We start from the raw sequence: 18954 nt of genomic DNA, 5'->3' as shown, positions 1-18954 counted from the left end.
TTAAGGAAAAAGATTACATAATTATTCTATACTCAACATTTTTACAGGGCTGATAAAAATCTATTATGGAAATGTGTGATATTATCTTTCTTTCCTAGTAAAAGCCATTGAACCAAGTACCCTGGGGTCTAAGATAAATATAGTCAGGTTGACCATTCCTGCGTGTGCTAATGCTGTAGGTACCCTAAAAATGTTTGTGGTAGAAAAATTCACCATTCTAGAGACAATATGATACAGTAGTTAAGACTGATGTCTATGAACTTTTAACATGTCAGTACTACCACTTAATAGCTATGTAACCTTGAGTAATTCTTTTTATTGAGGTATAACTGATTTATATTAGTTTCAGGTATACAACACAGTGATTCAAAATTTTTATAGATTATATTCCATTATAGTTACTACAAAATATTGGCTATATTCCCTGTGCCATACAATATAACCTTGTTGCTTATTTATTTTATACATAACAGTTTGTACCTCTTAATTCCCTTACCCTATTTGCCCCTTCCTCCTTTCCTCTCCTCACTGGTAACTACTAGTTTGCTTTTTTTTTTTTTTTTTTTTACTATATTCAGTAGTTTTTTTGGGGGGGTTGTCTTGTTTTGTGGGTTTTTTTGATTCCACATATAAGTGATAACATACAGTATTTGTCTTTCTCTGTCTGATATATTTCACTAAGCATTATACCTTCCAGGTCCATCCATATTGTTGCAAATGGCAAAATTTCATGCTTTTTTAAGGCTACTAAATTTTTTTAATCTATGAAATGGAGATAATATACAGAAATGACCTCATGTTAGAAAGTACCTGGCACATAATAAATCCTCATAAATTGCCTAGTATTACCTCCTCCTTTTCCTCCTTCTTCTTATTCTAATGAGGATACACAGAGGAATCACGTAGCATTTAAAAGAATGTATATGTCCAGACCTCATACCCAAAGATTCTTATATTCATGAAGCCTAGAAACTGGCCCTGACTTGTGCATTTTTTAAAAATGCCATACCTGACTTTGATGCACACAAAACTTTGAGCCACAAGTGAAGTGGTTAAGAATGGAGCTCTGGGGCTTCCCTGGTGGCACAGTGGTTAAGAATCCACCTGCCAATGCAGGGGCCACGGGTTCGAGCCCTGGTCCGGGAAGATCCCATGTGGCGCTGAGCAACTAAGCCCGTGCACCACAACTACTGAGCCTGCGAGTCACAACTACTGAGCCCGTGCTCAACAACTACTGAAGCCTGCGCGCCTAGGGCTGGTGCTACGCAACAAGAGACGCCATCGCAGTGAGAAGCCTGCTCACCACAATGAAGAGTAGCCCCCGCTCTCTGAAACTAGAGAAAAAGCCTGCGTGCAGCAACGAAGGCCCAATGCAGCCAAAAATTAAATAAAGAAAATAAATAAATTAAAAAAAAAAAAGAATGGAGCTCTGGAATGAGACATATGTGGGTTCAAATCCAAGCTCTACCAATTACTAAATTAGGTGACCCCAGGCAGGTTATTTAAGCTAGTTTTATATTTCATCTGTAAAAAGGGGTTATTACTACTGAACCTGACAGAGTTGTCTTAAGTGATTAAATAAAAATACGTTAGTACCTGACATACAGTAAACAAAGAATAATAGCTCTTTAATTATTTTTGTTGTTGTGATACTGAGTCTGGTAATATGCCTGCACAAATATCATCAATATTGCCCCCTTCTAAGAAAGAATTTGCAAGCTTTACCATCAGCTACCTCCTCAACACATTAGCACAAATTCCTGAAGTGAGAACCAAAAATGAGATGACTGGTCACTTTAAAGCCACACCTAAAGGACAATGATATTTACATTTTAATTCCTAAGCTATATAACTCACTCAGAACAGCTGACATTGATAAACTTTAAAAAAAAGTAAAAAAATACAAACGTTTCTACTTATTTTAACATCTGAACATTTATAAATTTTTATAGAAAGCACAACTGAATAATAAACTGTTTTACACCTCCATAAAAATAATTTTTATAAAGTTCATACTTGAATACTTCTAAAAACTTTTATTTCCATTCCTTATTCACTACATTACTTTACAAAATTAAATCCTAAAATGGAGAGATGTGACCCCATTCTCAGGGAAGTCATCTCTATTCCAGTGTATCCATTTTCTCAACATCTGTTCCCCCCAAGCCTCCCTGAAATATCACAGCTACTCCTACAACTCTATTGAAATTATACTCCTCAAGGTGAACAATAAACTAATAATACTCAAATCTATTTTTTTCTCAATCCTCACTGATCCCGACTTCATGTAACATTTTTCTCTTTTGACTTCCATGAACCTGCCCTTTCATACACATATATCTCCTACTGTTCCTTGAATATTCAGCTCCAATCACAAATTTAATTTATCTTGATTAGTTTTAATTCATTTTAGTAAAAATATGTACTAAAAAATCTTATGTAACAAGTCAATAAGGATTCAGAAAATAAGTCTCATATCACTTAATATCTATACCATTTATTTAGACTCTCTTACCACCTTAACTGCCACTTATCCATGGGCCAAGTGGTTTACATGCTCTTTGAAAGTAGAAATCTTACATTTCCTTTATATTTTCTAGCAGAGTGTCATGTACATAGTAAACATACTGTACTTGTTGAGTGAATACATAAATTCTCAAGCCATTACCATATAAACTTGCTCAGATTTCATTAAGGTACTCTATTAAAAATATTATACTTTTGTGTTAAGAATTAATCTTAAGGATGTAGGATTATTGAAGGTATCAAGAATTTGATTACTTCACTGTGTTTCATATTATCCTTGCCTTGATTTGGAGTAAACTATAATATATATTTTCAAATACCTGCATGTTTATGTAATTCTCTACGTGCTTTAATATACAAAACTTTGTCCCAATAAGATCTTATTGGCTAATCTTTAAATGAATTACATGAGCCAAGATGACAAGCCACAGTACCCAGAATTATAATTAAGGACTAGGCAGACAACATAATTTTGGATCCTACAGTTGGATATTAAATAAACCATAAGCTGCATTCTCTGCTTTTCTAATTATTTTCTGGGTTTCTTCATTTATCTGTAAATGGTCCAAGTACTATATTTATTCATTTTAAAATATAGAAAGTATTTTATTTTAAATAATTTCTAAGGTATAAATAAACCCAAATATTCCCATGCTTTTCCAAGTTTAACAGAAAATGATATTTTGAGTATAGAAAGAAATGTTCTCAAAAGTACTGTTCTATTCATTTAGTCAACAAACAAAGCAAAAGTTTAATTTTCAAGGTAGGGAGAATCATTACCTTCAGAAAGAAATGATTAACACCTTATTTTCCAGCCCAACGAAGGCAAGAGAAATAGAGACATATATTCCTTGATTTAAAACTTGTACTGCTCCAATCATAAGTTGTAGTCATGAGGATTATTGTAACATTTTGTGGAACACATTTATAAATGTGGTGTTGAATTATTCTTTATAGAAATATTTTAAAAAATATTCAGTACATGAGAGAAATGGACACAATTTAAAATCATAATACATACTGGCACATACCATAAGCCAAAAAATGTCCTCTTCACTCCCCCTTCAACAAATAACAACCATAAATATAAAAACCCAACAGAACAGGGCTAGCCTACAAGGTATTAGTCCCACTTGTAAAACGCTAAGATCATAATGAATATACACCTTATTAAACAAAATAATACACCATATTTAACACAGAAAGGTAGAATATCACACCTTATTATTTCCATAGGCCATATCCATTGCTTCTAGGGATAAGGAACAAAGTGCATTTATTAAATGATGCAATGATACGTCATCAAGATACCTAAAAAAAAAAAAATGATGAAATAAGACATTCTGATCTAAAATATACAGCTAACAATAATGTTTGTATCAATTAAAAAACTGACTCTTACTGTGAGCTTTCAAACAATCTTGAAAGTATGTTGGAAATCACTGGCAAATCTGTCATCACTGCTGTTGTTAGAACCTAAGAGGAGAATAAAATTAAATGTAACATATAAACATTTTGCAAAGTACTAATTGAGTAAGAATGACTAGAGCTTACTGTACTGGGTCCTTCTACAGCTCTCCCAGGTTTCAAGGCACCACCACTACTAGGCTTTAATCCCAGAATCCATACTAGATGCTGTAAAAAAAAAAAAAAAATCAAAACAAAGAAATTTATAAACCTACAAAAATTCCAGTAACTAAAACTAAAATCAGTAGTAGGTATCTAATAACTAAATATAAATTAGTAATTGATATTCATACAAAAAACTTATTCCACCAAGCATAGGCAGTAGAACAGGCCATTATAAGAAACATCCCATTGCTTTGTATAATATGAGCCATGTCTTTTTTCTTTTTCTGACTTCTCCTTTTTCATACTTACTGTCTATTCAGGCCTGCCCAAAGGACCGATAGGCACTGGTGAGTTTAACTGTTAGCATTTAGATATAAAAACAACATTGGCCTCCGACCCAGAGGCTACAACATACCTGTAGAGTTGCCAAGACAAGTTGCCATGATGTTCCAAGAACAGCCCCATGGCAGTGTGCCAAGTTAAGTAAAGTCCTCATACACTGGATATTTTTGGAAGTTAGCTATATTAAAAAAGGATATATTTGTAAGAACTGTTATGCATTCTTGAAAATTATAAGCTTATAAAGAAGTATTAACGTATTCAAATTTTTTTACTAAAAAACCAAAAATATTAAGAAAATAGGCTTGGATGGTTTTGTACAGAACAAATTCATTTGCTTAAAAGTTGTGTTATCATAGTTGGTTATAATAATGTCACTCCATATTTATCTAGTTTTTCTAAAAGTATCATTCAGATAAAAGTAAGTATAATGATGAATTTTGAGAAACATTAAAAAAGGTATGAAAGATTTCCTTGATAGTTAATTAGTATTAATTGGTTACCAAGAAAAGAAAAAGTACTTTACCATTACTGTCCCTTGAGGCTGGACTGCTAGCGGTTGACCCACTGCCACAACTTGCTGGTGAGATTCACTTGATGGACTGATCATCATAACACTTTGGCCCTGAATGGAATATGCTAGAACACAAAGGAAAACCTAAATAATTAAAATATACTTTTCACGTTGTACTCAAAGTAATGTTATATTTTAAAACATTAATTTGATTAAAATAAGTTCAACTATGACATTTATTTAGTTACCTATTATCTATATGCAAACATTTTGAAAACTAAGGAGGTGAAAAAACAAAGACAAGTTAGGCAAATATTAAGTAATTTTATATATAACTTTAACAAATTATAAAACTTTGGTAGATTGCTTCACAAGCAAAATAGAATTTAGGACACTTACTATTTTAAACATGTATTCCCAGTAAACTTTTCTACTTAAAGTTGAAGAGAGACCAATACTCACATTTTCAGTTTGAAAACTGAGCATCACACTGAAATTTTTTTATATGACATGTAACATGTAACAAAGTAATCAACAAGAAAAAAAATTTTTTTGAATGTCAACTTAATCTAAGTGGTGGCAAACATTACTGTTCTACTAGTTCCATTAAAAACAAAACAAACTAACCACTCCCATTTCAACAGTATGCTAGAGTTTACAAAGGACTTCTAGATTTATCTTCTTTTATCCTCACAATCACTGTTTAAAATTGGTATTATTCTGCCCTACTCCCACCTCCACTGTTTTAAAAAGATGGAAGAAATTGAGGCTCAGGGACATTAACTTCCCATAGAGGTCAGAGACTCAGTGAGTGGAAAAGCAGAGGCTTGGACTCAGAATTTCTATAATCTCTTCCCTATGCCATGTCACCCCGATAGATGAAGAGAACTCAGAGGAAGCTGAAATCTTACATTTGTTGGAAAGTGTGGCTGCAGTGGTGGTATTCAATACAGTAAGAGCATAATGGGGAGGCAGGGAACCTTTGCATATTGCAGTTATAAAGGCATCTCTTGAAGTTACAAGGCCCAGTCTTCCACAAAGAGCAGCCATAGTCAGTTCAGCTTTTAAAATATTCTCAGTGGCAGCTTCATCTGTGCTGAAAAGAAAAAGTATTTTATTTAGTATGATTAATTTCTTTTAAATTATGCTGCCAAACATGATGTGGAATTAGGCAGTCAGTAAAGTTTTAAGAAAATCTATTTAAAACATTGTCAAAATCAGTCTACTTAAGAAGAACTTTTAACTAATAAACATCTGAAAATTTGAACTGGTTAAAAGCAATTTATGACACATATATTCATTAATGAAGAAAATGGTCAAGAACTCAAAGATATAACTTAAAAATATCAAGCATTTTAAAATCAGTAAATTCTATAATTCTAAAGAAAAACATAAAAAAATTGAATAATATAATCATCATCATTGTAAAAGTAGTAGTAAAGCTTAAAATGAAAAAGGCATTCTGTGGATAAAGAAGATGTGGCATATATATACAATGGAATATTACTCAGCCATAAAAAGAAACAAAATTGAGTTATTTGTAGCAAGGTGGATGGACCTAGAGTCTGTCATACAGAGTGAAGTAAGTCAAAAAGAGAAAAACAAATACCGTATGCTAACACATATATATGGAATCTAAAAAAAAAAGAAAAAAGATTCTGATGAACCTAGGGGCAGGGCAGGAATAAAGACACAGATGTAGAGAATGGACTTGGGGACATGGGGAGGGGGAAGGGTAAGCTGGGACTAAGTGAGAGAGTGGCACTGACATATATATACTACCAAATGTAAAATAGATAGCTAGTGGGAAGCAGCCACATAGCATAGCACAGGGAGATCAACTCGGTGCTTTGAGTCCACCTAGAGGGGTGGGATAGGGAGGGGGGAAGGGAGATGCAAGAGGGAGGAGATATGGGGATATATGTATATTGATTCACTTTGTTATACAGCAGATACTAACACACCATTGTAAAGCAATTATACTCCAATAAAGATGTTAAAAAAAAAAGAAAAGAAAAGAAAAAGGCATTCTATTATTTTAGGATTGTATTTTCCATTATAACATGTGACAATAGGATGGGGGAAGAGGATGGCAGAAAAATAATAACATTCCACGAACATAAAAACTAGTATTAGGAAATAATTCTCAGGATAAATTTAAGGAAACCATTTTAATGGTTTGTTGTTTTCTTTATAACTGCCACATGCAATATAAAACTTACAAAGACTTAATACCTGGCATCAAGAAGGAGTGAGAGTGCAGCAAGCAGACCACACCAGCAGGCATTCACCATTTCTTCCCAAACAGCTCTACTAACTTAAAGGAAAAACAAACAATATTTAATGATAATTATAGATGTCACAGCACTTGACAATGTCAAACTCTATAATCCCCCTTATCACTTGGTAATATAGCAAATATTCCAAAAACAACTCAATTATTAAATAATAAAGCTGTAACATTTAATATATATCTGAATAAATGAAAAATTTTAAACCATACCATAGTTTCAGAATTCAAGAAGTCTTTTTTTTTTTTTTGGTTGTGCTGTGTGGCTTGTGGGATCTTAGTTCCCCAACCAGGGATGGAACCTGGTCCCTCAGCAGTGAGAGCGCAAAAGTCCTAAACACTGGACTGCCAGGGAATTCCCAAGAAGCTTTAAAACTGAGTTGTTTTAACATATCAATGATAAGATCTTTCTTACAAAAGTGATCTTCAAAATATATATATATATTTATATATATAATATCAGTTCCTATTCCCTTCCATTTCATTGGGCCAAACTTTCAGCCTGTATGACCAGCTGGCAGTGAGACACTGTGATAAGCAGGCTCAGCCACGAGACTGGTTACATACACTGTATATCGTGCAAGTAAGTAAATAAACAAAGTAAAACAGGATCAAGTTTCTCACTGTTGGAGAAGGAAATTTCAAATATGGAAAGTTAAAAGTAAACCCTGTGGTATTAAACTGGAATTGAAAAAATTGGTGTGACCTCATGGTATTTAATATAGAGAGATATATGTTTTTATTTTTATTTATTTATTTTTTGAAGATCTTCTTAAAAATTTATTTATTTATTTATGGCTGTGTGGGGTCTTCATTGCCACGCACAGGCTTTCTCTAGTTGCGGCGATTGGGGGCTACACTTTGTTGTAGTACGTAGGCTTCTCATTGTGGTGGCTTCTCCTGTTGCAGAGCACGGGCTCTAGGTGCTCAGGCTTCAATAGTTGTGGCTTGCAGGCTCTAGAGCGCAGGCTTAGTAGTTGTGGCACATGGGCTTAACTGCTCCGCAGTATGTGGAATTTTCCCAGACCAGGGTTCGAATGTGTCCCCTGCATTGGCAGGTAGATTCTTAACCACTGCACCACGAGGGAAGTCCCAAGATACATATTTTTAAAATGTAGATAGATGTGTGCTCATGTATGTGTGTATTTCTATTCACGTACCAAGAAGCATACCTAATGGCCATGTGTTAGTTTCTAAATACTATTCTCCACTAAAAGGAACTAGGGCTCCTTGGAAAAATAACTGACTCCTAGGTTAGGCAAGAAAAATCCAAGATGACCTTAGAACATTTTACTGTATCAGACAGTAAGCTAGTGCTCAGAAAATGACAAAAGGACATGGGATGATAAAAGGACACAGGGGCTAGCTTGAAAGGGGTCCCAAATGGCCACGGCAGGGATAATGAGCATTAAACCAAATAATGATAATCAAAGATTGTAACTCTTTGAATAAAATAGGAATCCGAGAGTCTACACTAATACAAATAAATAAATGAAACAAAATAAATGAGGAAGAAGGGAAAGCTCTCTTTTACAGATGTCTCAAAGTATTTCTCCAGAAAAAGTTAATAATTAACTTTATACTGAAGAAACAAGGCACACATCATACTAACCAAATGATAAAAGTTAACATCACCAGTGTATAGCATAGCAACATTTCTGTGGTAGCTCTGCCAAAAATGAATATATTGAATCTAATTATGAGGAAACAAAAACAAACCCAAGTAGACTGGGCTGTTCTCTTCAAAAATGGCAAGGTCATATAAAACATGGAAAAATGAAGGAATTGTTCCATACTGAAGGAGGGTATAGAGACATGCAACTGAATTCAACATGTAATCCTAGACCATAAAGGACATCACTGAGGCAAATGGCAAAATTTGAAGGACATTTGGGATTCGATGACATATTGAATTGATGCTAAATTTCTGATGGTGACTATACTGTGGTTAAGTAGAAAACTGTCCTTATTTTTCGAAAATACACTTTAAAGTACTCAGGGGTAATGGGCATCATGTCTGCAACTTATTCTCAAATAGTTCAAAAAAAAAGTATAGTGACATGTATATAGAGAGAATGATAATGCAAATATTGTAGTTAACAATTGGAATATCATGGTGAAGGATATATGGAAACTATTATTTTTGCAATTTCCCTGTAAATTTAAAATTATTTCAAAATAAAAATTAAAAATACAGAATCATAATAATATACCTATTGCTTTATCCATTTGGTCTGATGTTGACTGTAATTCTTGCTGTTCTGATGACTGTGCTGGTGAAGAAACTGCTTCAGTGGTAGTTGTCTGACATTCTGTTTCAACCTCTCCTAACTCTCCTTCAATCATACTAGTGATTCCACGTACAAGGTCTAGCAAACAATGGAATGCCACGGACATAGCATAACCTTCTGGTATAGTCGGGGGCTCAACTTTGTCCAACATCTCTAGGCTGAAATTATGAAAAAATCAGATGCTAATGAGAAGCCACAATGATGAAAATACATATAACTATTTCCATAATCTGTAGACTACAGAAATTAAGATTAACAGAATAGCAAAAGTAAATGGTCACTACTGGGTTTCCTTTGGAGGACAGATCCCTTCATGGTATTCTAAGAAACTGATTAGAAAAATTAAGGCCTGACCAGTATGATAACTGATTATTTTAATAATTTACTTTTTGCCTCTCCCCCAAGTTGTGCCAGTATTTTCATTAATTGTTGACATTAGAAAAAATACTTACATACAAAATAGAAAAAGACAGATTACAAGCCATCTCAAACTCTGACTTAGCTGCTTTTAAAATAAGCTGCTATATAAAATCGGTAAACAACAAGGACCTACTGTATAGCACAGGGGACTATACTCAATATCCTGTAATAACCTGTAATGGAAAAGAATCTGAAAAAGAGTATCTACAAATATTTATGTATAACTGAAATCACTTTGCTGTACACTTGAAACTAACACAATATTGTAAATTAACTGTAATTTTAAAAAGGTAATAAATAAGTAAAATAAGATCTTATAAGATCAAATCAATCCTATAAAGAGGAAAAGAAGCTTTCATACTAGGGAAAATTATTACTGTGAGATATCCAGCTCATCTGTCATCCTATCATCTCAGATACAATCGGCCAACAGGGTAAGGTAATACTTAAAGCATCAGTGTGTCACGTTCAAATTTTAGAGCAAGTTATACTCCGTAATTAGGACAGAGCTTTCAGACGGAAAGACAACAAACCTTTTGTTTCAAATCATGACAAACAGGTTTTAAATTCCTTAAAATGGAAATCTGTCAAGATAATTCAATGGAGAAAGAATAATTCAATGGGGAAAGGACTAACGGATATTCACATGTAAAAGAGTGATACTGGAGCCTTACCTCATACCATATACAAAAATGAACTCAAAATGAATCAATGACCTAAATGTAAGATGTAAAACTAAAAACTCTTAGAAGAAAACATGGGCAAAAATCTTTATGACCTCAAATTATGAAATGGTTAGGTATGATATCAAAATGCATAAGTGACCAAAGGAAAAACAGATAAACTGAATTCATCAAAAGTAAAAATGATCGTGCTTCGAAGGACACTATCAAGAAAATGAAAAGACAATCCACAGAATGCAAGAAAATTTTTGGAAATCATATATCTGATAAGGGACTAGATGTTGAATATGTAAGAACTTTCACAACTCAATAATAATAAAAAGAAAACCCAACTAAAAAGGAGCAAAGGATTTCAATAGATATTTCTCCCAAGATGATATATAAATGGACAATAAGCACATGAATCAGATGCTCAATGTCAATTTGAAACACAGTAAGATACCACTTACCCACTAGGACGGCTATAATCAAAAGACAGTAACAAGTATTGCTAAGGATGTGGTGAAACTGAAACCCTCACACATTGTTGGTGAAAATGTAAAATGGTGTGGTTGCTTGGGAAAACAGCTTGGCAGTTCAACAGAAAGTAAAACATAGAGTAACTACATGGCCCAGCAATTCCACCCCTACGTATACATCCAGTAGAAATGAAAATATCTATGCAAAAACTTGCAGGCAAATGCTCATAGCAGCATTATTCATAGCCAAAAAGTGGAAACAACCCAAATGCCCATCAACTGACAATGAAATAAACAAAATGTGGTACTACCATAAGGTGGAATATTATTCAGCCACAAACAGAAAGTACTGGTACAACCTGCAACATAGATGAACCTTCAAAACATTATGCTGAATAAAAGAAGCCTGACACACAAGAATATTTATTGTATGATTCCATTCATATGAAATATCCAGAATAAGCAAATCAACAGAGAAAGTAGATTAGTAGTTGCTAAGGGGTAGCGAAAGGGAGATTGCAGGATGACTGCTTATGGATATGGCTGTTTTTTCCTCTGGGGTGACGAAAAAGTTCTGAAATTAGATGCTGCTTATGGTTGCCTAACGTCTGAATATAATAAAACCATGAACTGTACAATTGTAAAAGGGCAAATTTAATCCTATGTTACTTCTATCTCAAAAACAAAATTGAAATCACTAAAGATCGTAATAAGAAAAGCTAATAAAAGTAATTTCCAAACTCAAATTCTAAAAGTCTCCTAATCATAATCAGTATAAGGTAGGAAATTTATAAAGATGTAAAACTCACAATAAACAATAAAAACACCTATACCTATACCTATCATTTATTGAGCAATTTACTCTCAGCCTGGGATACTAAGGTTTTTTTTTTTAATGTACCTCATTTAACTCCTCACAAAAACCCTAAGAGATACAGATGATGAAATTGTGAACTAGGGTGACAGTTATCAGTCAGCAGTTTTTAACCCAAGTCCGACTCTAAAGCCTATCAGTTTAACCCATATGGGCCAACTCTCAGTATTTTTAAAATTTAGGTAACCAATACTAACATATTTATATTATTGATCAAGATATTTAAGCTCAAATGGGGAAGTGAAGTTTATGGGTTTAATCTTTGCCAGGTCAATTAGCCTTAAAGAGCCACATACTAAACCAATCAGTGCCAAGCATCTTGTTAGACAAATCTCTGTTCTCAAAGAATATATCATCTATTGGGAAAATGCATCTAAAACAGATAAAATACTCCTAAACATCACAAACTCTAATTCCCAAATTCTGTGGTACAGACTTTAAGCACCAGAATAGTTAAGAGAAAAAGGTAATTTATACCACAAACCTAAACAAACCCACACTTTAACTGTTTCAGTGCTGCTTTATTGTAATTACTACACAAACTCCACTTTTAGATTAAAGGTAACCCATTTATTTAAATATTTTAAAATTAAGGTCAAGTTGAAAAAACTGTCACAAGTCCAACTTTGAAGGGAGTCGTAGTATAATAAATCTGAAAGAATATACTGTCATTAATTATGTCAAAACTACTTGTCTATATGTCACTTAAGTTTTCAAATTATTACACACTTAAGAAATCAAAAAAGAACTGTATACACAATTAAGATTTATATGTATGTCTTCAAAGAAAACAGTGAAAATCATTTTATACTAAAACTCACAATGAATAAAAGATACCAATTCAACAGGTAGGTCCCAATGTGAACATACTAACCCATTTACAAAAGAAACCCAATATTTTCTGTCTATTTATGATTTCAGAAGTGAGTATCGATACATATCGATAACTACCTTAAATGTAAATGGATTAAATGCTCCAACCAAAAGACACAGACTGGCTGAATGGATACAAAAATAAGACCCATATATATGCTCTCTACAAGAGACCCACTTCAGACCTAGAGACACATACAGACTGAAAGTGAGGGGATGGAAAAAGATATTCCATGCAAATGGAAATCAAAAGAAAGCTGGAGTAGCAATTCTCATATCAGACAAAATAGACTTTAAAATAAAGACTATTATAAGAGACAAAGAATGACACTACATAATGACCAAGGGATCAATCCAAGAAGAAGATACAAAAATTATAAATATTTATGCACCCAACATAGGAGCACCTCAATACATAAGACAGATGCTAACAGCCATAAAAGAGGATATCAACAGAAACACAATTATAGTAGGGGACTTTAACACCCCACTTTCACCAATGGACAGATCATCCAAAATGAAAATAAATAAGTAAACACAAGCGTTAAATGACACACTAAACAAGATGGACCTGACTGATATTTATAGGACATTCGATCCAAAAACAACAGAATACACATTCTTCTCAAGTGCTCATGGAACATTCTACAGGATAGATCATATCCTGGGTCACAAATCAAGCCTTGGTAAATTTAAGAAAACTGAAATCATATCAAGTATCTTTTCTGACCACAACGCTATGAGACTAGATATCAGTTACAGGAAAAAACCTGTAAAAAAAGCAAACATATGGAGGCTAAACAATACACTACTAAATAATCAAGAGATCACTGAAGAAATCAAAGAGGATATCAAAAAATATCTAGAAACAAATGACAATGAAAACACAATGATCCAAAACCTATGGGATGAAGTAAAAGCAGTTCTAAGCGGGAAGTTTATAGAAATACAATCCTACCTCAAGAAACAAGAAACATCTCAAATAAACAACCAAACCTTACACCTAAAGCAATCAGAGAAAGAAGAACAAAAGAACCCCCAAAGTTAGCAGAAGGAAAGAAATCATAAAGATCAGATCAGAAATAAATGAAAAAGAAATGAAGGAAACAATAGCAAAGATCAATAAAACTAAAAGCTGGTTCATTGAGAAGATAAACACAATTGATAAACCATTAGTCAGACTCATCAAGAAAAAAAGGGAGAAGACCCAAATCAATAGAATTAGAAATGAAAAAGGAGAAGTAACAACTGACATTGCAGAAATACAAAGGATCATGAGAGATTACTACAAGCAACTATATGCCAATAAAATGGACAGCCTGGAAGAAATGGACACATTCTTAGAAAAGCACAACCTTCTGAGACTGAACCAGGAAGAAATAGGAAATATAAACAGACCAGTCACAAGCACTGAAATTGAGACTGTGATTTAAAATCTTCCAACAAACAAGAGTCCAGGACCAGATGGCTTCACAGGGGAATTCTATCAAACATTTAGAGAAAAGCTAACACCTATCCTTCTCAAATACTTCTAAAATATAGCAGAGGGAAGAACACTCCCAAACTCATTCTACAAGGCCACCATCACCCTGATACCAAAACCAGACAGAGATGTCACAAAGAAAGAAAACTACAGGCCAATATCACTGATGAACATAGATGCAAAAATCCTCAACAAAATACTAGCAAGCAGAATTCAACAGCACATTAAAAGGATCATACACCATGATCAAGTGGGGTTTACCCCAGGAATGCAAGGATTCTTCAGTATACGCAAATCAATCAATGTGATACACCATGTTAACAAATTGAAGGAGAAAAACCATATGATCATCTCAATAGATGCAGAGAAAGCGTTCGACAAAATTCAACACCCATTTATGATAAAAACTCTCCAGAAAATAGGCATAAAGGGAACTTTCCTCAACAGAATAAAGGCCATATATGACAAGCCCACAGCCAACATCGCCCTCAATGGTGAAAAACTGAAACCATTTCCACTAAGATCAGGAACAAGACAAGGCTGCCCACTCTCACCACTATGATTCAACATTGTTTTGGAAGTTTGAGCCACAGCCATCAGAGAAGAAAAAGAAATAAAAGGAATCCAAATCAGAAAGAAGTAAAACTGCCACTGTTTGCAGATGACATGATACTATACATAGAGAATCCTAAAGATGCTACCATAAAACTACTAGAGCTAATCAATGAATTTGGTAAAGTAGCAGGATACAAAATTAATGCATAGAAATCTCTTGCACTCCTATACACTAATGATGAAAAATGTGAAAGTGAAATTAAGGAAACACTCCCATTTACCACTGCGACAAAACGAATAAAATACGTAGGAATAAACCTACCTAAGGAGATAAAAGTCCTGTATGCAGAAAACTATAAGACACTGATGAAAGAAATTAAAGACGATACAAACAGATGGAGAGACATGCCATGTTCTTGGATTGGAAGAATCAACATTGTGAAAATGACTATACTACCCAAAGCAATTTACAAATTCAATGCAATCCCTATCAAACTACCAATGGCATTTTTCACAGAACTAGAACAAAAGATTTCACAATTTGTATGGAAACACAAAAGACCCCAAATAGCCAAAGCAATCTTGAGAAAGAAAAACAGAGGTGGAGGAATCAGGCTCCCTGACTTCAGACTATACTACAAAGCTACAGTAATCAAGACAGTATGGTACAAAAACAGAAATATAGATCAATGGAACAGGACAGAAAGCCCAGAGATAAACCCATGCACATATGGTCACCTTATTTTTGATAAAGGAGGCAAGAATATACAATGGGGAAAAGGCAGCCTCTTCAATAAGTGGTGCTGGGAAAACTGGACAACTACATGTAAAAGAATGAAATTAGAACACTGCCTAACACCATATACAGAAATAAACTCTAAATGGATTAAAGACCTAAATGTAAGGCCAGACACTATAAAACTCTTAGAGGAAAACATAGGTAGAACACTGTATGACATAAATCACAGCAAGATCCTTTTTGACCCACCTCCTAGAGAAATGGAAATAAAAACAAAAATAAACAAATGGGACCTAATGAAACTTAAAAGCTTTTGCACAGCTAAGGAAAACATAAACAAGACGAAAAGACAACCCTCAGAATGGGAGAAAATATTTGCAAATGAAGCAACTGACAAAGGATGAATCTCATGCAGCTCAATATCAAAAACACAAACTACCCAATCCAATAATGGGCAGAAGATCTAAACAGACATCTCTCCAAAGAAGACATACAGATTGCCAACAAACACATGAAAGGATGCTCAACATCACTAATCATTAGAGAAATGCAAATCAAAACTACAATGAGGTAGCAGCTCACACCAGTCAGAATGGCCATCATCAAAAAATCTGCAAATAAAGGCTGGAGAAGGTGTGCAGGAAAGGGAACCCTCTTGCACTGTCGGTGGGAATGTAAATTGATACACTATGGAAAACAGTATGGAGGTTCCTTAGGAAACTAAAAATAGAACTACCATACGACCCAGCAATCCCACTACTGGGCATATACCCTGAGAAAACCATAATTAGAGTCATGCACCACAATGTTCATTGCAGCACTATTTACAATAGCTAGGACATGGAAGCAACCTAAATGTCCATCAACAGATGAATGGATAAAGAAGATGTGGCACATATATACAATGGAATATTACTCAGCCATAAAAAGAAATGAAATTGAGTTATTTGTAGTGAGGTGGATGGACCTAGAGTCTGTCATACAGAGTGAAGTAAGTCAGAAAGAGAAAAACAAATACCATATGCTAACACATATACATGGAATCTAAAAAAAAAAAAGTTCTGAAGAACGTAGGGGCAGGACAGGAATAAAGATGCAGACATAGAGAATGGACTTGAGGACACGGGATGGGGGAAGGGTAAGCTGGGACAAAGTGAGAGTGTGGTATGGAGTTATATATACTACCAATGTAAAATAGATAGCTAGTGGGAAGCAGCCACATAGCACAGGGAGATCAACTTGGTGCTTTGTGACCACCTAAAGGGGTGGGATAGGGAGGGTAGGAGGGAGACCCAAGAGGGAAGAGATATGGGGATATAGGTATACATATAGCTGATTCACCTTGTTATACAGCAGAAATTAACACAACATTGTAAAGCAATTATACTTCAATAAAGATGTTAAAAAAATAATAATTATGTCTTTGCTCACTCTTATTTCCTCAGATATATCCTTTCTGTTCCTATCTTCACTGTGATCACTCTCTACACCCTTATAACTTGCTTTTTCTTCAAACAGTTAACCATTACCCAACGTGATACTACATGTTTATTTGCATCTTTATTGACTATCTCACTCACTAAAATGTAAGGTCCACAAGAGCAGCAATTTTGTTTTGTGTTGGGATTGTTTCAATTTAAAAAATGAGGTGGGGTAATGAATGAGATAATTATTAATGTCTCCTTCAGTGCTAGAAATCTGATTCTTTTATAACTTGATACTGTAGTATACTCAATCATTAGCCTTTGTAGCAAGGCAAAGCCTATATGAGACAGTAACTTCAATCTTTTAAGTGACTAAGAATAACAATATTTCGGTCCTCCATGACTCTTTACTTTTATAATTTTAGGCAAAATAAAAAGCTGCACAGTAAAATATCATTGTGATGATACAATGCAGGCTGACATATCATACAAATTCATGATTTAAACTAGTCAGAGATTCTGCTTCACAGTTTAAGTCTTGATTTACTGTCACTGGAACAGTGTTTTAATTATGCATATCAATTACTCAAAATATATTAGTTAACTGCCTCACAACTGTGGCAATGTTAAACACATGTAGTATTGGTTGCTTTATCTCTGTAAGCACTACAGTTCACTAAGACTTACTTAAGAAAAATCAACAATACACTGTTGAATATGTAGTTGTTAAACTGAAATGTCTAATGACAAATTTTTGTTTTGTTTGTTTGTTTGTTTGTTTGCAGTACGCAGGCCTCTCACTGCCGTGGCCTCTCCCGTGGCGGAGCACAGGCTCCGGACCGCAGGCTCAGCAGCCATGGCTCACGGGCCCAGCCGCTCCACGGCATGTGGGATCTTCCCGGACTGGGGCACGAACCCGTGTCCCCTGCATCGGCAGGTGGACTCTCAACCACTGCGCCATCAGGGAAGCCCCATAATGACAAATTTTTAAATAACACATGTGGAATCCATTAAACACTTTAATTAATTAAACTAAAAGTTCCATGTGGTAAACCCTAAAAATGTGATCAGCCAAACATTTAACTATCCACATACAGAATCCTGAAAGGTAGATATGTCACTACTCCCATTTTATAGTTGAGTACATTGAGATTTTTAAATAGGTAAACTAATTTGCTGAAGATAACTCAGTATCAGAAGACCTAAGTCCACAAGGCCTGAAATCAAGCCACATACTTAAATCAAAAAGCCATACAGAACAAGTGGATAGGTCCTTAGGTAAAGAAATCACATTCTGTTTTGTTATGCTGTTAATAGTCCTCAAGTAGTACAAAAGAAAACAAACAAAATCCAGTCCTAGATAAAATTCTCAAAATATAACAAAAGAAAATTAGTTCTTAAATATGTTAGAAATAGTAGGTCTAAAATTTTAAATATAATGCAGAGAGAAACATTTTACTATAAAATATAAACCCCAACAATAACATTCCTTACAAAATAATGCTACTACTACTTACTAGGTTGCTTTAGCACTGCCTTGTACTGTTACAGTCAGAATAGGTATCCAAGTTCCCCTATATTCAAATGCTGGTAGCAAAGTAACACCTCCACCAATCCCCAACATTCCTGAGTTAGCTGGTGCCGAGACAGGGCCACCTGAATTATTGCTTCCTGTTAGATAAGGGAAAGCAAGCAAAGACACCAATTTACTACTTAATTACAAATCCATAATATTCAAACACTTGGTCAATTTTTTAAAATTATGCTATAGGAATGGATACTGCACAAATAAATGAAATTTACCAATCCTATTTTGGCTACTAGAGAGTCTCCCTGTTTCCCCAAAACACCATTTCCTTCTTTATATAAAAGGTACTAATGAGTAAAAATACTGACAAACTATGTAACATACC

The 18954-nt window shown here is 34.3% G+C and overlaps 1 protein-coding gene across 3 annotated transcripts in view; it reads right to left on the bottom strand.

Moving 5' to 3' along the window:
- Positions 1 to 18954, bottom strand: part of MON2 (MON2 homolog, regulator of endosome-to-Golgi trafficking) — a 122255-nt gene that overhangs the window by 55935 nt on the left and 47366 nt on the right. For all 3 annotated transcript variants that reach the window (XM_060025142.1, XM_060025143.1, XM_060025144.2), the window contains exons 11-19: positions 18559 to 18712; positions 9455 to 9690; positions 7187 to 7268; positions 5863 to 6047; positions 4964 to 5076; positions 4514 to 4618; positions 4081 to 4161; positions 3929 to 4002; positions 3747 to 3837 (exon numbers count right to left, since the gene is read on the bottom strand). In XM_060025142.1, the coding sequence (XP_059881125.1) occupies positions 3747 to 3837; positions 3929 to 4002; positions 4081 to 4161; positions 4514 to 4618; positions 4964 to 5076; positions 5863 to 6047; positions 7187 to 7268; positions 9455 to 9690; positions 18559 to 18712 (1121 nt within the window). The remainder of the gene's footprint in view (positions 1 to 3746; positions 3838 to 3928; positions 4003 to 4080; positions 4162 to 4513; positions 4619 to 4963; positions 5077 to 5862; positions 6048 to 7186; positions 7269 to 9454; positions 9691 to 18558; positions 18713 to 18954) is intronic.

This window comes from Delphinus delphis, chromosome 11 (assembly GCF_949987515.2).
Source record: "Delphinus delphis chromosome 11, mDelDel1.2, whole genome shotgun sequence".
NCBI lineage: Eukaryota > Metazoa > Chordata > Mammalia > Artiodactyla > Delphinidae > Delphinus > Delphinus delphis.
This window is presented reverse-complemented; position numbering and strand designations above follow the sequence as displayed.